We start from the raw sequence: 21,423 nt of genomic DNA on the forward strand, positions 1-21,423 counted from the left end.
TCGTTTGAAATTAAAATTCAGTTCATGGAAACATATTCTCTGTGTTAAGATTGGCAAAAAGGATGCAGTGAATACATTTCTAAAAACAGAGCTTTTGTTTGGCCCTAAAAACTGCTTCCGAAATTCGAAAAATTACTGTCAACTCTTCAAATTCATGCGATGTCAAAAAAACACCAGTCAAAAAACTATTCGGACAATAGTTTTTTGACTGATGTTTGCTTGACAATTTCGACTAAAACAATGGCTGTATCCCTCACCTTTGACAGCTCTGCCCAAGTAACGAAAGTCATTCACTAAGTGGGTTAAGGGTTTAGTGCAATGAGCGAAAATTTACTATAGTATTTATATGATGAGTATGGATTGGTATTCCTTTGAATGTTTTTGCAAATACCAAAACGAAGCGTCTCCATTTTCGTTAGAAAAAGGTATTTGGAATCCGTTCGTCGGTAATTTACGGGAACGAATAATAAAAATTTAAATCGGCGATTTAAATCTTTTAAATATATTGTTCTGGAAAACATTGGTAGTTATAGTTAAATTCGATCCATAAATAGTGAAGAAACTGCTTGTGCTTCTCATTCACCTATCCACCATCAATCGCTTTTATAAGGTTCGTTTCCAATTACACCTACATCAAGTGCCATAAAACTTAGCACGTACATCCACCAATGTTATAAAAATGAATCAGTTCACGTATAGCCAAATATGCCCTTTATGCAATAAGCCTATAAAATTTTCCACTTTAATTCTTCAGCGAAGCTATAGCAAAATTTCTTGTAGAGCATATACCCTACGTACACGGTAAGAGCTCAAAAAAGCGATTTTTTCCTAGCTCTGCTAAAAACTATAGGGCTAAAAAACAGTAAAGGTCTGAATTTCCCATTTCAACAATACTAACCGACTCAAATTCTGTCCAGATACTCTATTAATGATTTTGCATTTTAAGTTATAATCATCCATAGCAGAGAAGAGAAATTTATTTTATTATCTACAACCGTTTTATAGCAAAACTATTGATCCTACGCTTGAATTTATTGACCAACATTCATAACTGGTTTTAATAGAAGTATTTCAGTGCTTGAAAACCAGATCTTCTGCCAGTATCCCTCTAATTAGAAAATAATCCATTGCTAAGATTTATTAGTAATCGCAAAAATAGGCAGTTCTTATTCTTCAAAACGTGTTGGCTAACTAACTTTATACAGAATTTCTCTTAGAAATAATTTTCAGCTTCTTGATTACAATGTAATATATTTCCACATATCATTTATTCGTTCCCTCTTTGTTTAATTTGTTTAGTACAAATTAGAGTAAACAATCTTTAAAAATGTACACTTCTAACGGTCATTCCTTCGCTAGTAGGCAACGACGATCAACTACTGCTATTCAATTCACAAAGAAAACTTCACACGCAATTGAATCTTCCGAATATTTGGCTCCATTTCTTGTTGATGTCATACAATCTAACACCTATTCTTATATATATAAAAAGAGGATGAACGCTTCTCCTCGCACTATTATGCTATATAGTACAGGTACCTCTATAATTAAAAACCCAACCGCACTTTGGACGACCCCTAGAGTGCTTCTCCCTCGGTTACTCTACTTTTAATGTCCTTGTGCCTTCGGAGGGTTCTAGCTGCGGGTAGCGGAATACCCTGCCTACGCAGCAATTCGTAGTCTCGCGTGCCGATTTCGTTTTTAATATCCAACGCTGAGTTGATCATATGTGGCGTCCATCGTTTCGGGTTTTCCGGCAGTGTATTCAGAAATTCCATATGATGCTGGGACAGTTTGCTCATATCAAACGAGGGTACGTCATCCTTATCGAAGATGGAATGATGCTCGAAGATGCCCATGTGCGAATCTTCGCCCGCTCCGTTAACTTCCGCCGCAAATTGCTCCAGCTGCTGCTGGTGGTGCTGCTGTACACCATTTTCGATTATCGGCTTTGCTTCATGATCAATTTCGAGATCAATCTCCGGTTCCAGTTCTTGCTCCGGTTCCTGCTCTTCTTCATCGTCATCCAAATCTTCCGCGACAACCATCTCGGAGAGATCCTCCAATCCATTCTCTTGTTCATACCGCTTGAGCATGACCAACGTTGGAATGTGCAAGCATTCCTGCTTGCGCAGGATTTCGTAATTCTTCCCACCAAGTTCGTTCTTCAATTCCAGCGTTTTTTGCAACTCGAAGTCGGAGAAACCCTTGGTATTGCCGGATAATGCCTGCAAGAAATCAATCTGTTGCTCGCTCAGGCCGTTGATATCGAAGAATCCTTCCGGCTCTTCGGCGTTCATAATATCATCCATGTAGTCCCCGAACGGACCGGTTCCATTCACCGTGCCCCCGTTGGCGCCCGGCGTGACTAGACCTTCCACCATCTCTCGGTAGCTTCGCTTCCGACTCATCACATCCACCCCGTCCAGGTGGGCCGCATGTTTGTACTTGCGCAACGTTTTCGCACTGGGCAGTGGCATGCCATCGTTCTTCCGCAGCGAATCGTACTCCTTGCTGCCGATTATCCGCCGTATGTCCATGCAGGTGCGCAACTCGAATGGAGTCCACTTCTTCCGGAAGCCGGTCATGGATTTCAGGAATTCGATGTGAGCGCCCGTTAGGGTTTGCTGCAGCGGTTGCTGGTGGTGGTGGTGTTGTTGTTGTTGTTGTTGTAGATGATGCTGCTGCTGTTGCTCTTGCTGCTGTTGATGGTGATCCTGCTGCGAGCCATGATGGTACGTTTCTCCATTGACGGACCCATTTTGGTACAGCTCGGAAGCGTTGTCTTCATCACCATCACCGTCTTCGGGTTCTATTTTTCCCGGATAGAAACTGATATCGGGGTGAACTGCAACAAAAATTAAGAAAAGGAAAAGGGAATTAGTGTCTTTGTCGTCAACCATGTCGTATTTATAATAATTAAAAATTATGAGTCCAGATCCAGTACCCGCACAGAAAGCAGGGTACGATTATGACAGCAATTAGAACAGAGTAAACAAACGATGTGACCATGGCAACTCCACCAAGGGATTGATGCCTGTTACTGCCATCTATAAAAACAAAATAAACTTTGTGCCATAATTCCAGAGCACTTTGATCGCTTTTAATTACCTGTCTACCTAACCTATGCTGCGACTGGAATCAGTTCTCATTAATTAATTTAGATTGTTAGGAAAACGATAGAAAATTGTTTACGCTGAAATCAAACTTCCGTCTTCGGGGAGTGACCATAGAAGGACAAATTGGTGCTTCCCTTCACCGGCCATTGCAACCAATTAATTTGGTTCATTTAACCAGAAAACAACAGTTAGAAATAATGAATCCATTCAACCATCTCCATAAAAATACAGTTCTCCATAGCATCCTACACCTTTTTGATCTGCTCGGAACTGTGGTTGTGCGTATTTGGTCATTCGGTATTTTACTATTTATGACTTTAGTACAGCAGCCTTTTCTTTTAAAGCCATTCCTGACTGCGCTTTTTATACCTTTCACGGTTCTGTTTGTCGTGCTCTTCGTTAGTCCGCCTTACGTGATTTAGCCTTTTTTCGTGTTTTTCGTATCTTTCGTGGCTCCACCACTTTGGAATTCGGAAATAAAACAACTGTGATTCTCGTGATCCGGGATTCGTATTTTTCGGAATTCTACCCTTCGTGTCTTTCGAAACTCCGCCTATCGTGCTTCTCAAGATTCTGCCTCTCACGCATTTCGTTTTTCTACATTTCCCAGAATTCTACATTTTGTAACTTTTAGAATTCGGCCATATGAAATACTCGGCCTTTTGGGATATCCCGCCTCGCGTGACACGCGGCATTTTCTGCCTTTTATCTCTTTAGGAATTATACTGTCATACTCTTTGTAATTACGTTCTTTTAAACTTACGAGATTTTGCCTTTGTTCGTATTTTATCTTTGAGAATTAGGTATTAACCCTGCAATTTGAAATCCTGCCCTTGTTCCTTTTGGAGTTCTTAATTCGGAGTGGTGTACTCGAAATCTAATGGAATTCTGCCATGGTTTTGCATTCGTCCACCTTAAGATTCCGCGTCAATCGAGTTTTTCGGATCACTGTATTTTTTGGAAGACTGTCTTTCGTGCCTTTCGCGATTCTATTTTTCATGACTTTACTTTCTATCTAGTTTAATTCCTTAAATTCCTCGTGGCTTTTGTTCCATCTAGGATTCCAATTATTATGCTCATTATTATTTTATTTTTCATACCGTACAGGACCTTTTTTTGTTCGCGTTTCTACCTTTCAAGCTTTTAGTAACGTATAACCTTTTATTCCTTCCTTAGAATCTGCCACCTAAAATTGTATCTTCACGATTCTAATTTTCAAAATACGGCTTTTCTTAATTTCCGGAGCTCGTGAGTTTGCTTTTTAGGTTTTTTATTATTCCATATGATTTTAGGCCTTTCATGCATCTCGTGGTTTCCCTTTTTGTGCTTTTCAGGATTCTTCCTACTAGATATATCAGTCGGCATATTGTAATACCCTTTGTGTCTTACAAGATTCTGCCCTTCGTGCTTTTGCCTTAAGAAATATTGCTTTTCGTGAGTTTTATGATTCTGCCTCTAATGCCTTTTAACATTTTGCTTATTATTTGTACCATTTGAGTTTTATCGTACTCCTTTGGCAGTTTTTACGATTATTTCTTTTTATTTTTATCATCAAAACCTCAATAAAACCTCCATTATTACTTGGGAAGATTCAATCTCTTTCCATCTTCTAACATTTCTTTCCTTCGCCATTCTGCCTTCTGGAATATTCTGCATATAATGCTTTTCTGAAGTTTCATGATTCTGCCTCTCGTGCCTTCCAAGATTTCTTTTCAGAATGTTGCTTTTCATCCAAGATTTTGTACCTTACGGATTTTGGCCTTCCGTAACTATTCGCTTCGTGTTTTTCATGCTTTCCATTTTGCCTGTCGTATTTCACCTCTTGTAACTATTCAACACTTGGTCTACCAACTCTGTCTTCTGTTCTGCTATTCATCAAATATTGGTAACAATTAACCTTTTTTATTCTTAATTCTACCAGCTTAAAATTCTACCAGCATTGTCTCGAAAAGAGTAACATCAGCTAATACTGAAAGAGCTTTTGTTCTGAGAGAGCAACCACGCGCTCATTTTGGCGGAATTTGGGGAACCGGCGTAAAGTAGGTGAAATCGTATCTTAAAATGGCACTGGTGAAACCATCCTTTGTTGAACGATTTTCAACTGTGCTGATGGAAATAGAAGCAATTTCGTATTTGCGCCATCATGGTCCAATGTCTCACCTTTGTGCGCTCACTTCGGCATCGTCACGCGCACGTTTTCCCCAAGACAGATTATATCAATGGCAACTGATTCGAAACAAAAGAGAACAACAGACCTGCAAGCAGTGGATGAAGGATCATTTGCACAAACTACAATACTGCATGAAAGATTTTAAGATTACCGACTACCACATGGGAACATTAGTTCTGATAATTGTAACTGGTCGGGTTTCCCTTCTTCTTTGTTTTTTTATTTATTTATTTATTTATTTATTTATTTATTTAACAGTATAGAGCCGAGAAGACTCCTGCCGTATCAATAATTCCTTTTCACTGTACCCTGTCTTGGGCTACTCATCGCCAATTCTTTGAGCGTCTCTATGCACGTAAGTCGGCTGGTCGAGCCATCTATCACGTTGGGCCCCTTCTATTCCTGGTGCCGGAGGGATTCTTGAAAAAAATGCACAGTCCTCGAGCATCCTTGCGACGTGGCCAGCCCACCGTAGTCTCCCAACATTCACTATGTGATACGATGGAAATGTCTCCAAGCAGTGCCCGTAACTCCTGGTTCCTACGTCTACGCCACTCTCCGCTTTTCATTTGTACTCCGCCAAAAACAGTCCGAAACATTATTCAAGATAATATGCCAATCATAAAAAAATAGACATATAATGATTCCAGGTGATCAAAAACTTCAGTTTCCACCAAACAGTTTCTATCAAATAAATATTGTCGAACTATAATATGACTATAAGGTAATTGACGAAACATACGCCATTCACGCTCTATGGTTTTCTTACGACCAACAAAGCTCTTACCTCTTACCGTCAAAACTCCAATTCCTTCTAATACATTCCAAATTGTTGAAGATCACTTATATTCTGATCCTCTGTCATATTGTTTTCAAGTAAAGTTTACGACTCTATGCTTTCCTTAAAATCTCTGACGAACAACGTGCTATTAAACGATTTCAAAGTTAAGTATATAGATAAACTGGAAAACTACTATAATTCTATGAACTTGTAATTCTACCTTTTGAATACATTGTCGTGTATCGTACTTGAACTACATGTAACTACTAATTTGGATTTAACTTTTGATTCAGCTTCTTGACTCATATCAATCAAAGATGTATTTAGAGACTATAGTTCAGAGGATATTCTGAAGCTGAAATAATGACGAATCCAAATCGTCAAATCGACAAAGGTTAGCTGTTCAGAATTAAATCAGATTGTCATACATAGCATAGTTAAAGTCAACAGGATCGTAGCAACTGGCCCTGCAATTGTCCTGTACTCTAACAGCTTGCCGCGAAGTCTGTCGAATAAAAGCAAAATGTCAAGTTTGAAAAACGGAATATAAAACAAACCTAGGTTTTGCTTTGCTTTAGGGGTAAGAAATTATCTCAGACAGATTTTAGATTACAGGGAAAATGTTAAGACAACCCATAATCATGGTTTATATTCAGAAAGGTGCCTTATTTCTATTGAAGAGTAGCCCGGAGCTAACCTATGACCTTAACACTAAAAGTTTGGAGAACGGCCACGAATTTGGAGAAACGCATTTTCTTCAAATGCTAACTATCCGGCTGGGCTTGTCAACTCTCGTAGATTTTCTCCGTTGAGCGGGTCTCAAAACATAAGCTACCGAAGCGGGAAAATTTCCCCACCTACTCTATTTCCCTAGTCGAGTTCTTCATGCGATAATCGCTTTCTTCTCCTTTAGGCCGAGCGGTAAATTGTATTCCGTGTGTGAGTTTCTTATCTCTTGTTTTTCTCGCGCAAGTTCATTCGCAGGCCCAAACCTAAGCAAAAGGCGAGAAATTGATAAACAAAGTTGGTTAAGCGGAGAGTATCACACGCACTTTCATCGCTTACCATTATTCATCGTTTTTCCAGGTAGTAGACAACCTGTGCTGGTATGCCCTTCGACTACCGGTCTGATTGGCGCTTTGTACACCGTCATCTTTATGTGGTGACGCATGCTTATTGATTGAAGCGTCTTGCGGAATGAAACACAGGCTCGACTTTTAGCTTGAATGCGTCGTTTAATCTCTTTACTCGTATTATTGTCGGCGGTGACAAGAAATTCCAAATAAATAAACTCATCAACCACTTCCAGGGCATCGCCGTCAATAATCCGTCCGTGGGACTATCCGTGGGAGGCAAACATTGTTTTCTCGGAGCCTCTTCCTACCAAATATTTGGTTTTCGACATCCGGAAAACTGTTGGCCTGCATTATGTACCATACATGTTCGCGCTCGACTGTACCGTATGCTGCCTTGAAATGCACGAAAATATGTTACGTAGGCACGTTCTACTTCCGATATTTCACAGAGATCCTGTGTTAAAATGACTTTTAATAACGTGTGGTTATATGCGGTCGTGGTCGGGGAATAGCCAAACCTAAGGTCTGGTAAGCATCACCTCCGTACCAAATATACCATGTACAAAACGATAACAGGACCGGTAGTCCTCTACGGGCACGAAACGTGGACAATACTCGACGGGGACCTGAAAGCACTGACCGTTTTTGAACGTCGTATGCTTAGAGCCATCTTTGGCGGTGTATGTGAGAACGGTGTATGGAGAAGAAGGGATGAACCTGGATGAAGCTGGTACAGTTTTTCGACAAATCCAGTATCCAGAAAGTTACTCACGCCGGAGAGGTACACTGGGCGGGACATGTTGTAATGCCGGACAACAACCTCGCAAAGATGGTTTTTGCCCTGAATCCGGTTGGTACTAGACGCAGAGGTGCGCAGCGTGTTCGATGGTTAGACCAAGTGGAGCATGACCTTGGGACAGTCGAGAAATTGGAGAACGATAGCCATGGACCGAGTTTGTTTCGCAGAACATTGTTATGCAGGTCAAATCTTAGAGGACATCGCACCAGGATAAGTAACTAAGTTAGTAAGGTTTCCAAAAACTTCATTGAAAACACGGCAGCTTATGGTCCAAGGTTTGTTGTACCCATAGTTTGTGCGATGGGAGGGAGCTCCTTCGGGGAACATGGTGACTTAAGAGAGAGCTGCAACCGACATCTGCGCTCAGTAATCCGAAGACAAAATGCCTTTGCAGTAATTTTCTTCTGGTAACTAACGAATGCAGATCAATAGGCTAACAAAGTTCCTCGTAGGTTGGTAAATTTGCTGCATTTGCTGTTCTAGGACAGGACTAGGATAACCCTTTTGAATGGCCTCTATCCTGTTACTATGCACAGCATGATATGGTGCCCACACAAAAACAGTGCACCCCAGAATGCTTCTGGAATGCGTTAGTAGTGTTTCTTTTCACGAATCTAAGTATCGCGAAGGCCTTAGCAGTCGTTGCTATCGTTGAGATGTGTTCGTTGAATTTGGTGTTGAATTTGGTGTTGAATTTGGTAATCAATAGTTCTGCCGATGACCGATTGTGCAAAGTGCTAGCTTTATATTGTTCCCTTAAAGAAAAATTCTCGAGGAAAGTCACTGTACAGGCGAGAATTAAGGGCCACTGCCCGTGAATGAATTTCGACCTTTGGAAGCTTCTGCGAATTAAAGAAAATGCTCTGGCAAGCTGCAAGCGGCGACCATCTGAAAGTGGACCAAGAGAACTCTTGACGCACATTTCCAGGATGGTGCAAAAAGCCAAGGATAAATGTAAAAAGGAGTATTATGAGAATTTATTTCATTCAAACAACCATAAACAGAACTGGACTAACCTAAGCAAAATACTGGGAAGAGGAACCGATAGCTCAACGGAAATAAAATTATCAGTAAATGGACGGAATACTAGCGGACAACCGGCAGCAAATGCATTCAACGATTTCTTTTGCACAATTGAACCCCAGCTTGCCTCAACGATAAACAGTCGTCGCGAAATCGACAAATACGATACACTCACACCACTTAATGCTTCGATTTTCCTACGACCCACTACAGAGCAAGAGATTGTAATCGAAATCTAAAACTTAGACGTGAACAAAAGCTGTGTACCAGATGGCATATCAGTAAAATTCGACAAGGACCATCATCAGACTTTCTCAGTGTTGATGAGGGATGTTTTTAACCAATCAATAAGTGCGGGAGCTTTCCCGGGCTGTTTGAAAGTAGCACGTGTAACGCCTATTCATAAAAGCGGATCCAAAAACTGACGTCAACAACTACAGACCAATATCTATACTATCGGTCTTGAGTAAGATATTAGAGGAACTGCTTGCGACTAGGCAGCCTAATTTCTTAAACGATCACAAGATCCTGTACAGTCACCAATACGGATTCAGGGCAGGTTCCACTACACTAACAGCAGCCAGTGAGCTAGTTGACGCGATTTATACAGCAATAGATTTCAAGAAACTGGTAGGAGTACTCTATCTTGACTTAAAGAAGGCATTTGACACTATCGACCATGAGATTTTGCTGCAGAAGCTAGAGTATTATGAAGTCAGAGGAATTCCAAACGATTTGATTCGCAACCACCTTTCTGGGAGAATTCAATTTGTCAACGTAAACGGGATAAATAGCAATCTGCGTCCATTGACTGTTGGCGTTCCACAAGGTAGCAATCTTAGGCCACTGTTATTCCTTCTCTATGTGAATGATTTAGCTAGACTTCAGCTACACGGAAAACCCCGATTATTTGCTGATGATACCTGGTTATCGTACGAGGGTCCGAGCGCAGATAACATAATTCGTCAAATGCAGGAAGATTTGGTTAAGCTCCAAGATTTCTTCAACGAAAATTTGCTATCACTGAACTTATCCAAGACAAAATATATGATAGTGCACTCGCCACGCTGTACCATGATGCCGCATAGTGATCTACAACGATAAAGTTGAAAGCTTTAAACATCTCGGTTTGGTAATAGATTCAAAGCTGACATGGGGTGATCATGTGAACTCGTTGCAACCGAATATTACCTCAATGTGCGGCATACTATGGAAGGTTTCCGAATTTCTACCATCCAAAGCATTCATAATTATGTATCACGCGTTCATACAATCTCGACTACAATACCTAGTCTCCATCTGGGGAGCTGCAACGAAGTCTCGACTAAAACCATTACAAACCGTCCAAAGCTGCTGTCTGAAAGCTATACTTAAAAAAAAACGAGGTTGTACTCAACTGCCGATTTGTACAACATTAGTCCTCGGTCAGTGTTACCAGTAGCTGCTTTGAGAGAGCTCCAATGTTTGCTTCAGCTTCACAATAACCTGCACAACCAAAAAGCGCATCACAATTAAAATCTGGAACGCCCGTCACATGTATATTCACTAAGAAATCCTGCAGTTCTGCTTATGACGCGAACACATACAGAAATGGCAAAAAGATCGGTTTCATATTTTAGCAGGAAGTGTTTCAATACCTTCCCTAGAGCGTTGAAGTCAGAGCAGAATACAAAAAAGTATAAGCAAGCCGTTATAACGTTGATACGAACACGGATTCGTCGATATTTGATTTAAAACCACCATACGTCCATCGTACCATTCAACCAAGTGCTATCTCTCCATTTAACGATCTCATATCCATATAACGAACGCATATCTCTCCATACCACGATCCATCTCATCTGCTGCACGAATGTGAACCGGGACGCACGCAACAAGGCACTATGAGAGACCCTGCTGGCTCTGACCCAGTCGTGACCCTCAGGACGAATCGCCAAAGTCATACTGCATCCTGTCATCAAGGTCATCCCGGTTTTGTGGTCGGAGTCGTGGCAGGGGACTCTCAGCCTGTATCTTCTGGCAAGTACGCTGAATATTCCGGATTTTTCTGCTTCTGAAATGTTTTTGTCCGTAGAGGTATGGTTACGAACCCGCTAGAGCCCAGTACTCCGAAGTCATCAGTCAGCAGTTGGAGTTCAACCGGGACGCACGCAACTAAACCCTGCTGGCTCTTACCCAGTCGTGACCCCAAGGTCGAATCGCCATAGTCACACTGTACCCTGCCGCCAATGTCATCCCGGTCTTGTGGTCGGAGTCGCATCGAGCATTTCTCAGTCTGTATCTCCAGTGACACGTTAACGAAACCGTTAGAGCCCAGTAACCCGAGATGGTAGAGCCAGCTGTCGAAGTTCAACCGAGACGCACAGAATAAGGCACTATGCGAGCCCTTGTTGGCTCTGATCCAGCCGTAACCCTCAGAACGAATCACCACAGCTGTACTGTATAATATATTTCATCCGGTAGTTATGCAATTAAGCAATTGTTTTTTTTTTTTTTTTTGTTAAATGTGATAATTATTTTATGACTCCCTTAAAAGAGTTCTCACTCACTGGAAGTGCAATCCATTGTAAATGACTAAAAATATAGGAAGGTTTTGTGCCTGTGGGAGATGAGGCTACGCAGCTTCACTCCCAGGGGTTTTCCTTCTCCTAATAAATAATAAATATAAAAAAAACGCCCAAGTCCTTTATTTCGTAACATTAACTTGCATGTTATTTAGAGTACACCATCATGCAAGAGAATCAATATCGCTTTGAAGAGTACAGCAGTCAAGTCTGGTTTTAATGGAAATATTTCTAAATCGGTGGCGTACATCAGCTTAGATGAGCTTAAAAAGCTGTCCAGCTTATTAACGAAAAGTACATATAATAAAGTGCCTAGGGCACTTCGCTCTTTTTTACTGCAGTATCGCTATTGAGTAAGCGACTAAAAACCTCTTGAATAAAGAATAATAATAATGAATTCGCTCATGTTTTTGTTTATCTTTTTACTGGTTTTCAAACAACTAGCACCCGAAAATGGGGAGATTAGTGATAATTTGCCCCCTTATTACGCATCTCGAGTTAGAATTATGCTTATAACTAGCCCCGGCTGGATGCTTAATCGTCAGTTCAGTATGAAAAGGTGTAGAGGGCCCTGAGAAAAAAAACTCATGCTAAAGTCACTCAACATCCTGGTGACCTGGTTCTAGTAAGAATGGCCCGATTCAACCACGAACCCAAGAACAATCGCCTAAGGAAACGGAGTAACTTTTCCGCAGCAAAGCTTCATTTTCAGATCAACTCGCGGGTCATTTTTTGCCGCCACGTCAACATCTCAGATCTCGTTCAGTTCGCTTTTTCTCTTTACGAATTAGTTCTGCCGATGATGCAGTTTTTGTTCGACAGCGGCTGCGTTTTGCAACGCTGTAGGTATCACGGTAACGGACTACATCTGTTTCGGGATTCAAAATTGTTTACATTAAGATGTTTGAGGCATCTGACGAACAGCCACTTGGGCCTCAGGATTCCCTCATATGATATTCCATCAGTTTGAATTCTATCACGAAAAACTGTTTCTTCGCTGAGAAACGAATTAAAGTCGGCTGCAATTTGGTGCACCCTGTATTATTTTTGATCAGCATTTTTTATCTTCATTTTGGATATCGAACTAATGATTGGCCAGTCTATTTACATCGGTTGTAGAAGTCTAATATTTAACAACTAAGTTTTCCCAAAAAATTACAACATATTTTCGCTCAAAATCAAATGTATTGACATACTCCATGTCAATGCTGTTAAACTTGACTGCAACCGCAGTAAGTTTTCAGAGAACGAAATTGGACATATTCAATCAGTTTTGCATTTCGCTAACGCAGACATGTTAAGTCACAGATCGCAGTATGCTTAGAGATCTGTCACACAAAACCACATCGTCGTTCACAAAGTGTTGCTCGTTTTGTTTTGATTTGACATTTTTTCATTGCCAATGACCGCAAACTCACTCAGTGCTCAATTTTAAATGCCACATAAGTGGGTCGATCCATGAAACATATTCTTTGTTGGCGTATGGTGTTTTGTGGAAGTTTTCCTTTTACTTTACTTTTCTTTTTACTCAAGAAAATACAATAATTTGTGTGTGTACGAAATTTGGACAGCTAACTATGTATATTTTTTGCGAAGGCTTGGTTGAATTATCTGATTTATTGATCTAACATCAACCACAGTTTCAATCATCAATTCAAATAGACCGAACGAGTTTAAGTGTGAACAGGCCCCGAAGCCGTCAACATCAATCCTACGCAAAAGTAGTAGTGTTCTCATTGACACTATTAATAAAAGCTAATATTTTGAGTAATTTTTAAAGGTAAGAAGCCAAAATTGATTAAACTTTTAACTTCATGTGTTGGACGAGTCACTCACCGGAACTGCAAAGTACCCAACTGATTTGGAAACACCCCGCCAGGTAGGCTAATAAATCATCAATTTTTCAATTTAATTTAGGTACTTCAAAAAGCTGGGAGAAAAACGGTCCGAAACCCACCAGAAATCATCACTCTGAGAGCATCCCTAAGCCGGGCAAAAATAGCCGTCGAAAGCGGTCGGTCGGTCGGTCGGTGGCAGTGACGGAGGCATCAGGGTTGATTGGCCGGTCGGTCGCAGTTTCCTGCTCGCGGCACCAAGGTAAAACACGGTGCGGGCGCTTGTGCTGGTGCTGGTGCTGCAGGTTGATGGCGACGGCGACGACGACGGCGTCGGTGAATGGTATTTTTCGCTTGCACGACCGGCCGAAGATGGTCACCACCATTGACTGAGCTGCGCCACCGCGACACCCGACCAGCCGAGCACCCTTCCTTCTTCTTCACACACTTTCAAATGATGTAATCGAAGCTGTACAATTCCCGTCGATAAGATTCCGCTGCGATTCGGTCGTGGTGTCCTCTATTTTGCCTTCAGCTGAAATAAGCAGGTCGTTTGTAATTTGATTGTTCAAGCTAGCAGAGCAGAGCACTCGCTGGGAAGAACAGGTTTGACATGCCTCCTTCCAGTGGCCTTGAAATGCGACGTTCTGAGAAATGTTTTTGTTTCAGAAGTTGGTTTTTATCGGACAAATGAATGCTAATCCCTAATCTTCAGCACGACGTAAAGGTCTCGCTTCTTCGATTGTGTTTGTTCTGCAGCAAAAAAAAAATAAGCAGAACAACACAGGGGAATTCGCGTCATTCGCTTCGGTACGCAGTCCTCGGTGATGCAGCTGCCTGCACCCGCGATCGACCACTCGCAAAAGGCAAGGCAGTTACAGTCAATCAGAGTCACGTCGAAACGTGGTTCCACGATACACTCTGCGACTGTACGACCGACCGCCGACCGTCGTAGACGCGTTAGAGATAAAGTTCCTGCAGGAAAGGGTAGCGGTCGGACGGACGCAAACGGGAGGTGACAACGATGGCACGAGGCGTCAACTGGTCAAAGTGGCATTTCGTTCTTTCAAACACCCCACATAGCCAAGCCTAGGCGGAGGCCACAAGCTCACGCGGTCAGTCGCGGCACGATTACAGCGACGCGAACACGGTGAAACAATGATGCGTCATCCGTCATCGCTGCGCCATCATCGTCCCGATCATCATCATGATTATCAGCAGCTTTAAACTAGCCGATGACGGCCACGAGGTGGCTTCATGGCTAATCATTTAAAGGCTGCTGTGAAGTTGGGATAAACAAAACAAGCCAAAAAAAAAACATTGGAGTAGAATAGTTGGAAATTGTTTAGATTGATTTGGCTAAACATGCCACCTTGTTCCGGTTCAATCCGACGGTGGCCATTTTGACTCGCAGCTGTGCAATCTATAGATGGTGGCAATGGCAGCAGAGTGCTGCCTGTGTGCCACTGTTCGGCCGTGTGCGGCTCGGCCCTGTTGGAGGAACACATGCCGTCGTCGTTCGCGTACACGCTCGTTGCCATTCTCCACCGTGCGCTGGTATTGGTTAGCAGGTACCGCCGCGAGGGTCACACATTCGAACCGCGAGGCAGATTACTACCGCTACTACTGGCTAATGATGGCAAACTTCGATGATGATTGCGGCGCTGCGCTACCGCGTTGAATGGCTGGCTTGGTGATGCTCTAGAGAGCGTGACGCGAAGCGGCTGGTCGTCGTCCATGGCCAACGGCGAGGGTGACAAAACGGCGGCTGCGACGAATCGGCGCAAACAGCGGGCTACGAACGATGATAACATTATGGTTTTTTTTCGGTCGCATTTGTTCAAGGCAAACCGGGCCGTAACACATGAACTCACGGATCAACACCACCGACCGTCGTCGTCGTCGTTTCGGGCTTGCTGCTTCGATCAATGTGGCAAGCCTTGGAGCTCCCTTCGGAAATTAACTTCCCGGCAGTGGCAACACAGCCCGGGACCCGCATCGCATAAATGATTTGCCACTGTTTGTTGGGTAGTAATTTTAACCGTGCGCTCTCTGGGTCGCTGTTTACACCTTGAGCCGAGTTGCGTCACCAAAGCGGCTTACCTGACAGACATCGGTGCCAGCTGAACGAACAACTTGAACCGCAAACCACGACCGTGTGCCAATGCATGGCGTCCTTTAAGTCATATGATAGTTCGCTGCACTGCAGGAAAGAGTTGCTTTGCAAGTTTTATGGTCTATCCTGTTGGAATTCCGGTTTATTTATTACCATTATTTCGTTTGTCAATTCACGTCTTGCTGAATTAATTTCAGAATGCGAAATATTTTACACTACAATCTTGCACTACCATACAAACATAAACCGTATGATATTTTATAGACTTGGTTTCAGCCAGAGCCCGGGATCAGGGATTGAATTAAACGGTCTCTATCGTAAGATCTAGGCTACCGATAGCACTAACCACACCGGCTACCGATAGCACTAAATTCTTCATCACTAAAAGATCAAAAACCCTGTGACAAACAAGGCTGCTATCCAAAACTGCAGTTTTCATTTTCAGCATCCCTTGAAACTTCTGCGCCATTAAGCATGCCACTTCCCCGTAGAAAGGTAAAGCCTTTATTTTTGGTTGAAAAAAGTGTTTTTGATCTTATCTACTCCTATCTTTCGGGACGGATCACAATAAGTTGAGTTTAATGGGTTGACATCAAATACAATCTAGTGTGACTCCGCTCCCCAAGGCTCAATTTCAGGACCGCTTTTAATATTAATGCTCATCCTGCAGAGCAGCGATAGTAACCATTATGATTTTTATTATTTTTGACGTTTATGTCTTACTTTTTGCGATGCGGTGATTTTTACGATGACCGTTCTTAAACAAAGCATTGAGTTGCATTTAATGTTCTGTTTTAAATGGCGCAACACGCAACAAAAATGTTTGAAATGCTGCAATGCAAATCTTCGGAGATAATTGTATTCCACGTTCGAGAACTTTTAAATAGTACAAACGATTCAAGCAAGGTCGAGAGACAGTTGAGGACTGGCTTCAGCACAGCACCACGACAATGCACCACATTTGGCACCGTACGCGACTTCTTCCTGTTTCCAAAACGGAAAATATACCTCACGCCAGCTATCATCGACATCACAGGGTTTCGCAGGGAATTATCAGGTGGGGTTCACGTAACTACGGACCAGATTTTTACTATCCGACAATTCTTGCAGAAATTCCGGGAGTACAATGAGCCTATGCATTACATCTTTATTGATTTCAAAGCAGCATACGATATAATCGATCGAGACCAATTATGGCTGATAATGCACGAAGACGGTTTTCCGGAAAAGCTGATCGCGACTGATCAGAGCTACATTGGAACGAGTGATGTGTTTTGTGCGCATCTCGGGGACACTTGCGGCGAGGATTGAAACAAGGTGACGGTTTATCCGGCATGGTGTTCAACCGACATAGAAACGAGTGGTACAATTTTCACCAATGGTAACCAACTCCTAGACTTTCTTATTTATTTCTTCAGGACTGCGTCTTCCAGCAGGGTGTCAGTCATTCCCTAACTTAGGTTCTAGTTACTATTAGGAAAATATGAAAGATCCAAAACGCTAATAGCTCTGCCAATTATGAATGAATTTTCATGGGTTGAATACCAATCGATTCATAACAGATGTAGCAACCATCTGTTTACTGTGATTTCGATTACTTTTTTTTGGAAGTTGGTCGTACCAACTGGTTGAAAATTCTTTACGCCGTTCAGAATTATACTAATTTGATGTCTGTGCTTGGGAAGTACCTAGTCCAATTTGATGCCAATTTGAAAGTGAACAATTATAAAAAAGTAAGTGACCAACCCTATCTTTCGCCCGATCGAATCCACATACGAGAAGAATTTATTCAAAACTGATGTCTTATATGAAAAATCAGAGGGGTTGTGTACAAGACACGACCGCATATGTACTATGTAGGTGACGCAGGACTACGTAAAAGTCTCTTTGTAGTGAGAGTAGCATGTATCCATGCATGTAATCATTCAATTTTTCATGTATGCAGCATAAATACATGCTACTTGCATTATATGTAACATTTACATTGTATACGTCCAATCCTCGATGTATATTTCAGAGTTATTTCTATGTGCATTTGGAAACAATTTAACAAAATCAAGAACACACTAATACTTTCCTGTTATCTTACAGAAATTACAGAAGATTTTATTACCAAGTTTTTCACCACGTTGAAGGAATTTTACCAATTCAATCCCATTTTATCAACAGCGCATCTTTTCACTACACTTCCAATGAAACGTCAAAAATGCGCGTCCATACAGAATTAAATTATAACCGAACACTACAGCTGTAGCGCATTTTCCAAAACAGATATCAAATTCGCCTAGGTTTAATCGACTCGCCGGAAAGAATTTGCTATGTTGAAACAATGAACTTTAGTCATTTTTTTCTGGCACGCTTCCCTAACACAGACATCAAATTGGACAAACTTTAATCGCGTTCGAAAGAAATTTGTTCGAAAGAGGTCTTTGACACTCTTTCTGGCGTACTTCCCAAGCAAGGACTTCAAAATGTTCTAGGTTTAATCGCGGTGTTAAGAAATCTTGTTGAGATGAGGACAGGGTTGCCACATGCACAGATTATTCTGTATTTAACAGATATTTGAAAGAAACAGATTTTTGAGCTTTTACATGATAGTGAAAGAGACGGGAATAGTCAGCAAAATGACTCGCTATCTCTTTCACTCTCATTGTTTTGCATTGGACAGATTTTTGCACAGATATTTTTCCTCACCGTACAGATTTTCAGATTTTTTCAACAAAAAACACAGAATTATATGTGGCATCCCTGGATGAGGAAGCTTTGTCCCTTGTTTTGACTTACTACCCAAGCACAGATATCAAATTGGTATAGGTTTAGATTTTTTTCAAGTTTCTCTCGTCTTTCATGGTGGCTGGGAGTCCATTATATTGCTTTTTGCCGTGGTATGAAAACGCTCTTTTCCCGAATTCGGTATTTACACTTGATATTGCCAGATTAGTCTGAGTTCTAGTGAAGTGACTATGTGAAGCCCGTTCAAACTGTCGGTTATGATGCGTTGATGGATTCCACAGGTTATCATGCATTTGAATCAGTATTTGTTTTTCACGAAGTGCTGCTACTGGCAAAACAGATGTGGCTGTTTCGTTAAACAATTCGAGCGTCGAATACAAACGTGGTTTCCGATATACTACTTTCAGACAGCGATTTTGAAGCGTTTGCAAACACTTAATTTTATACTTGCTGGCCGCCCCCCAGATTGAAACCATGTATTGGAGTTTTGACTGCACAAAAGCATCGTATATGTTCAGCAATTGTTTCGTTGACAGGTAGCTAGAAATTTTATACAGTAGACCGCAAGTTGAACTAATTTCAGACTGCAGTTTAGTTATGTGGCTGTACCAAGTGAGTTTTGTATCAAACGTTAGGCCAAGATGCTTGAAGGGCCAACTTTTTGAACCGTTTCAAGGTTAACGATTAAAGCAGGGTTGGTAGGTCGTCTGGATCGAGCGGAATTGAATATCATGTATTTCGTTTTGGATATATTAAGTGACAACAAATTTTCGTCGAAATATATCTGCAGTTTCTCCATGTCATTCCTCATTTGTTGAATGATTTGATTCGAGTCGGCAGATGCATATGACAGAGACGTATCATCAGCAAAGAGACGTGGTATTCCATGTAGCCCAATTTTAGGAAGGTCATTCATATAGATCAAGAAGAGGAGGGGCCCAAAGTTACTGCCTTGGGGTACTCCAACGGCGGTATTTAGACTATTACTACAGGAATCGTTTACGACTACGAATTGTGTTCTTGATGAGAGATAGCTTCTTATCAAGTCGTTTGCTGGACCCCGAATACCATAGTACTCAAGCTTGCGTAACTGAACGTTGTAGTCAATCGTGTCGAATGCCTTTTTCAAATCCAGGACAAGTACGCCCAACACTTGTTGCGAATGTAATGTACTGTAAATATCGTTAACTAATTCACTGGCTGCAAGGTGCTGGACCCGGAGCGGAAACCATACTGATGACTATATAAAAGATCGTCGTAAAGAATCTTCCTACCAATCACGAAGCGAGGATTTCCAGTTGGACAATGCTTTATTATTTTCAATTTTTCAACAGTACGTACTTTGGAATCAATAGGTTTCATTATTGGTGTGAATGCGTAGATTTTCGCTCGATTGGTGTAAAAATATTTAAAATCGATCTAGGAACCGCTAAGTTATTAGCGCTCAAAATCTTTCATTTTTCGTGACGCTCGCATTTTTCAATTTTTTGGAATTCCCCCTGTACCAGCTACTTTCCTGAAAGACATAGTCCTACGTCAAAAGAGGTTGCCGGAATATTCATACATGTGACGTGATGCAGTAATTTTCCAAGTGAGCAAAAATTAGCGACTGTCTGGCCCGAAAATAGGTTTTGGGCGTTTAAGGGGGCATAGTACTTGACACCATATTTTTTGCCTTATTTCAAATATTTTTTTCTCGATAACGCGAAAAGCGAATCGATTCGGTTTTTTTGCATTCTAAACATTGCATTTTATACTAATATTTACAATTTTGTTTGCATATGTGAACGTCTTTCCCTCTCCCCTACGGCTCCTTGAACATGATCATTCGAAAAAAACATGATTTGCGGTACCATGGATTGGCGCTGGGGGTCTTATCCGAATTAAAAAATTCCAAAACGACATGAAAGTATATTAAATTATCTGGTGTTTGACCCATCCTTTTTTAAAATTCGAACGCATAACAAAATGGCGGACATTCAAACATAAAAGTAAGGTTTTTAGCCGAAAAAATTGACTTTAAACATTTCTAAAAAATTCAAAAATTGTAATATCGAAAAAAGGATGGGTCAAACACTAGATAATTTTGTTGGCATTGAAACAAAAAAAGAATCATGAGAATTGCTTGAGCCGTTCTTGAGATATTTATGGTACCGACTTTCAAAACCTGGTTTCGAGAAAAACGACGTTGAAGTCGACGTGAAGAAGTATTCGCTGTGTAATCGCTCCAAACATGCGCGGTACAAATAGCTGTAACTTTGTCAATTTTTGGAATTCATCGAAATGACTAGAAACACATATGGTCAAAATGTCAATCTTTCGAAATAATCAATAAAAAAAATTTCGATTTTTTTAAGTTGAAAAAGTACTATGCCCCCTTAATTTGTTGATTTACAATTGGTTTCATGCAATTGTTTACATACTATCGATTGTATTGCTGTCAAGTGTGAAATAACTGATAAACAGAGGGTGAGCTAACTGATGATATTTTATCTGTCATAATTTTATAATGTTGTTCGTATATTAGTTGAAAGGCAATTATAGTTCAAATCAACCTGTCACAATAAATGCTGCTATATATCAACTATTTCCAAGAAATTGACGAATGTGAACCGGTGGTAAATGATAACCTAGATTATTTATTTATTTTTTCCGTTCAAGCATAAGTTATGCGGTCAATGACAAATATTTTATGTTTTGAGCAAGATTCTTCAACCAGTTAACATTTGTTTCAAGTCAGTTATCTAAAGTTGACTAATACTACAAGTACCTAACACAAAAAGTATTAAAATGTGATATCGTCGCCAATCACCAGAAGAAGTGGAATTACAATTTCTAAGAAATGGATAAAACTGATTATATAAGTATCCAATTTAAAGGAATGTTTCAGAGCATTTATTGCAATACAATAAATTTAAAATTTGCGTGGCCAACATTTGAAATATGTCAAGTTTCGTCGAATTGAACCAACATTCGTAGTCCCACGTGAGCCCCTCGTTCGTGCCCCTAGGCACAGACCTTCATGCTTTTTTTGTAGGTGAAGGAGTTTATTGGTGCCAAGAATGATAAACTGGATGAAACCGGCAACTTTCGATATGAGGCCAACGATATATTGGGTCGTTCAATGGCAGGTGGGACTCCAACCCACACTCTCTCGATTGGTACCCAAGTGTTTTTGCAATTAAACTAGTGCCGTACCCTCATATT

The 21,423-nt window shown here is 41.1% G+C and overlaps 1 protein-coding gene across 1 annotated transcript in view; it reads right to left on the reverse strand.

The window, feature by feature from the left end:
* Nucleotides 1-1,259: 1,259 nt before the first annotated feature.
* Nucleotides 1,260-21,423, reverse strand: part of LOC128741981 (uncharacterized) — a 39,356-nt gene continuing 19,192 nt past the window's right edge. Inside the window, exon 2 of the mRNA XM_053838134.1 lies at nt 1,260-2,848. Coding sequence (XP_053694109.1) covers nt 1,578-2,848 — 1,271 coding nt within the window. The 3' untranslated portion in view covers nt 1,260-1,577. The remainder of the gene's footprint in view (nt 2,849-21,423) is intronic.

The sequence above is a fragment of the Sabethes cyaneus genome, chromosome 3 (genome assembly GCF_943734655.1).
Source record: "Sabethes cyaneus chromosome 3, idSabCyanKW18_F2, whole genome shotgun sequence".
Classification (NCBI taxonomy): Eukaryota; Metazoa; Arthropoda; class Insecta; order Diptera; family Culicidae; genus Sabethes; species Sabethes cyaneus.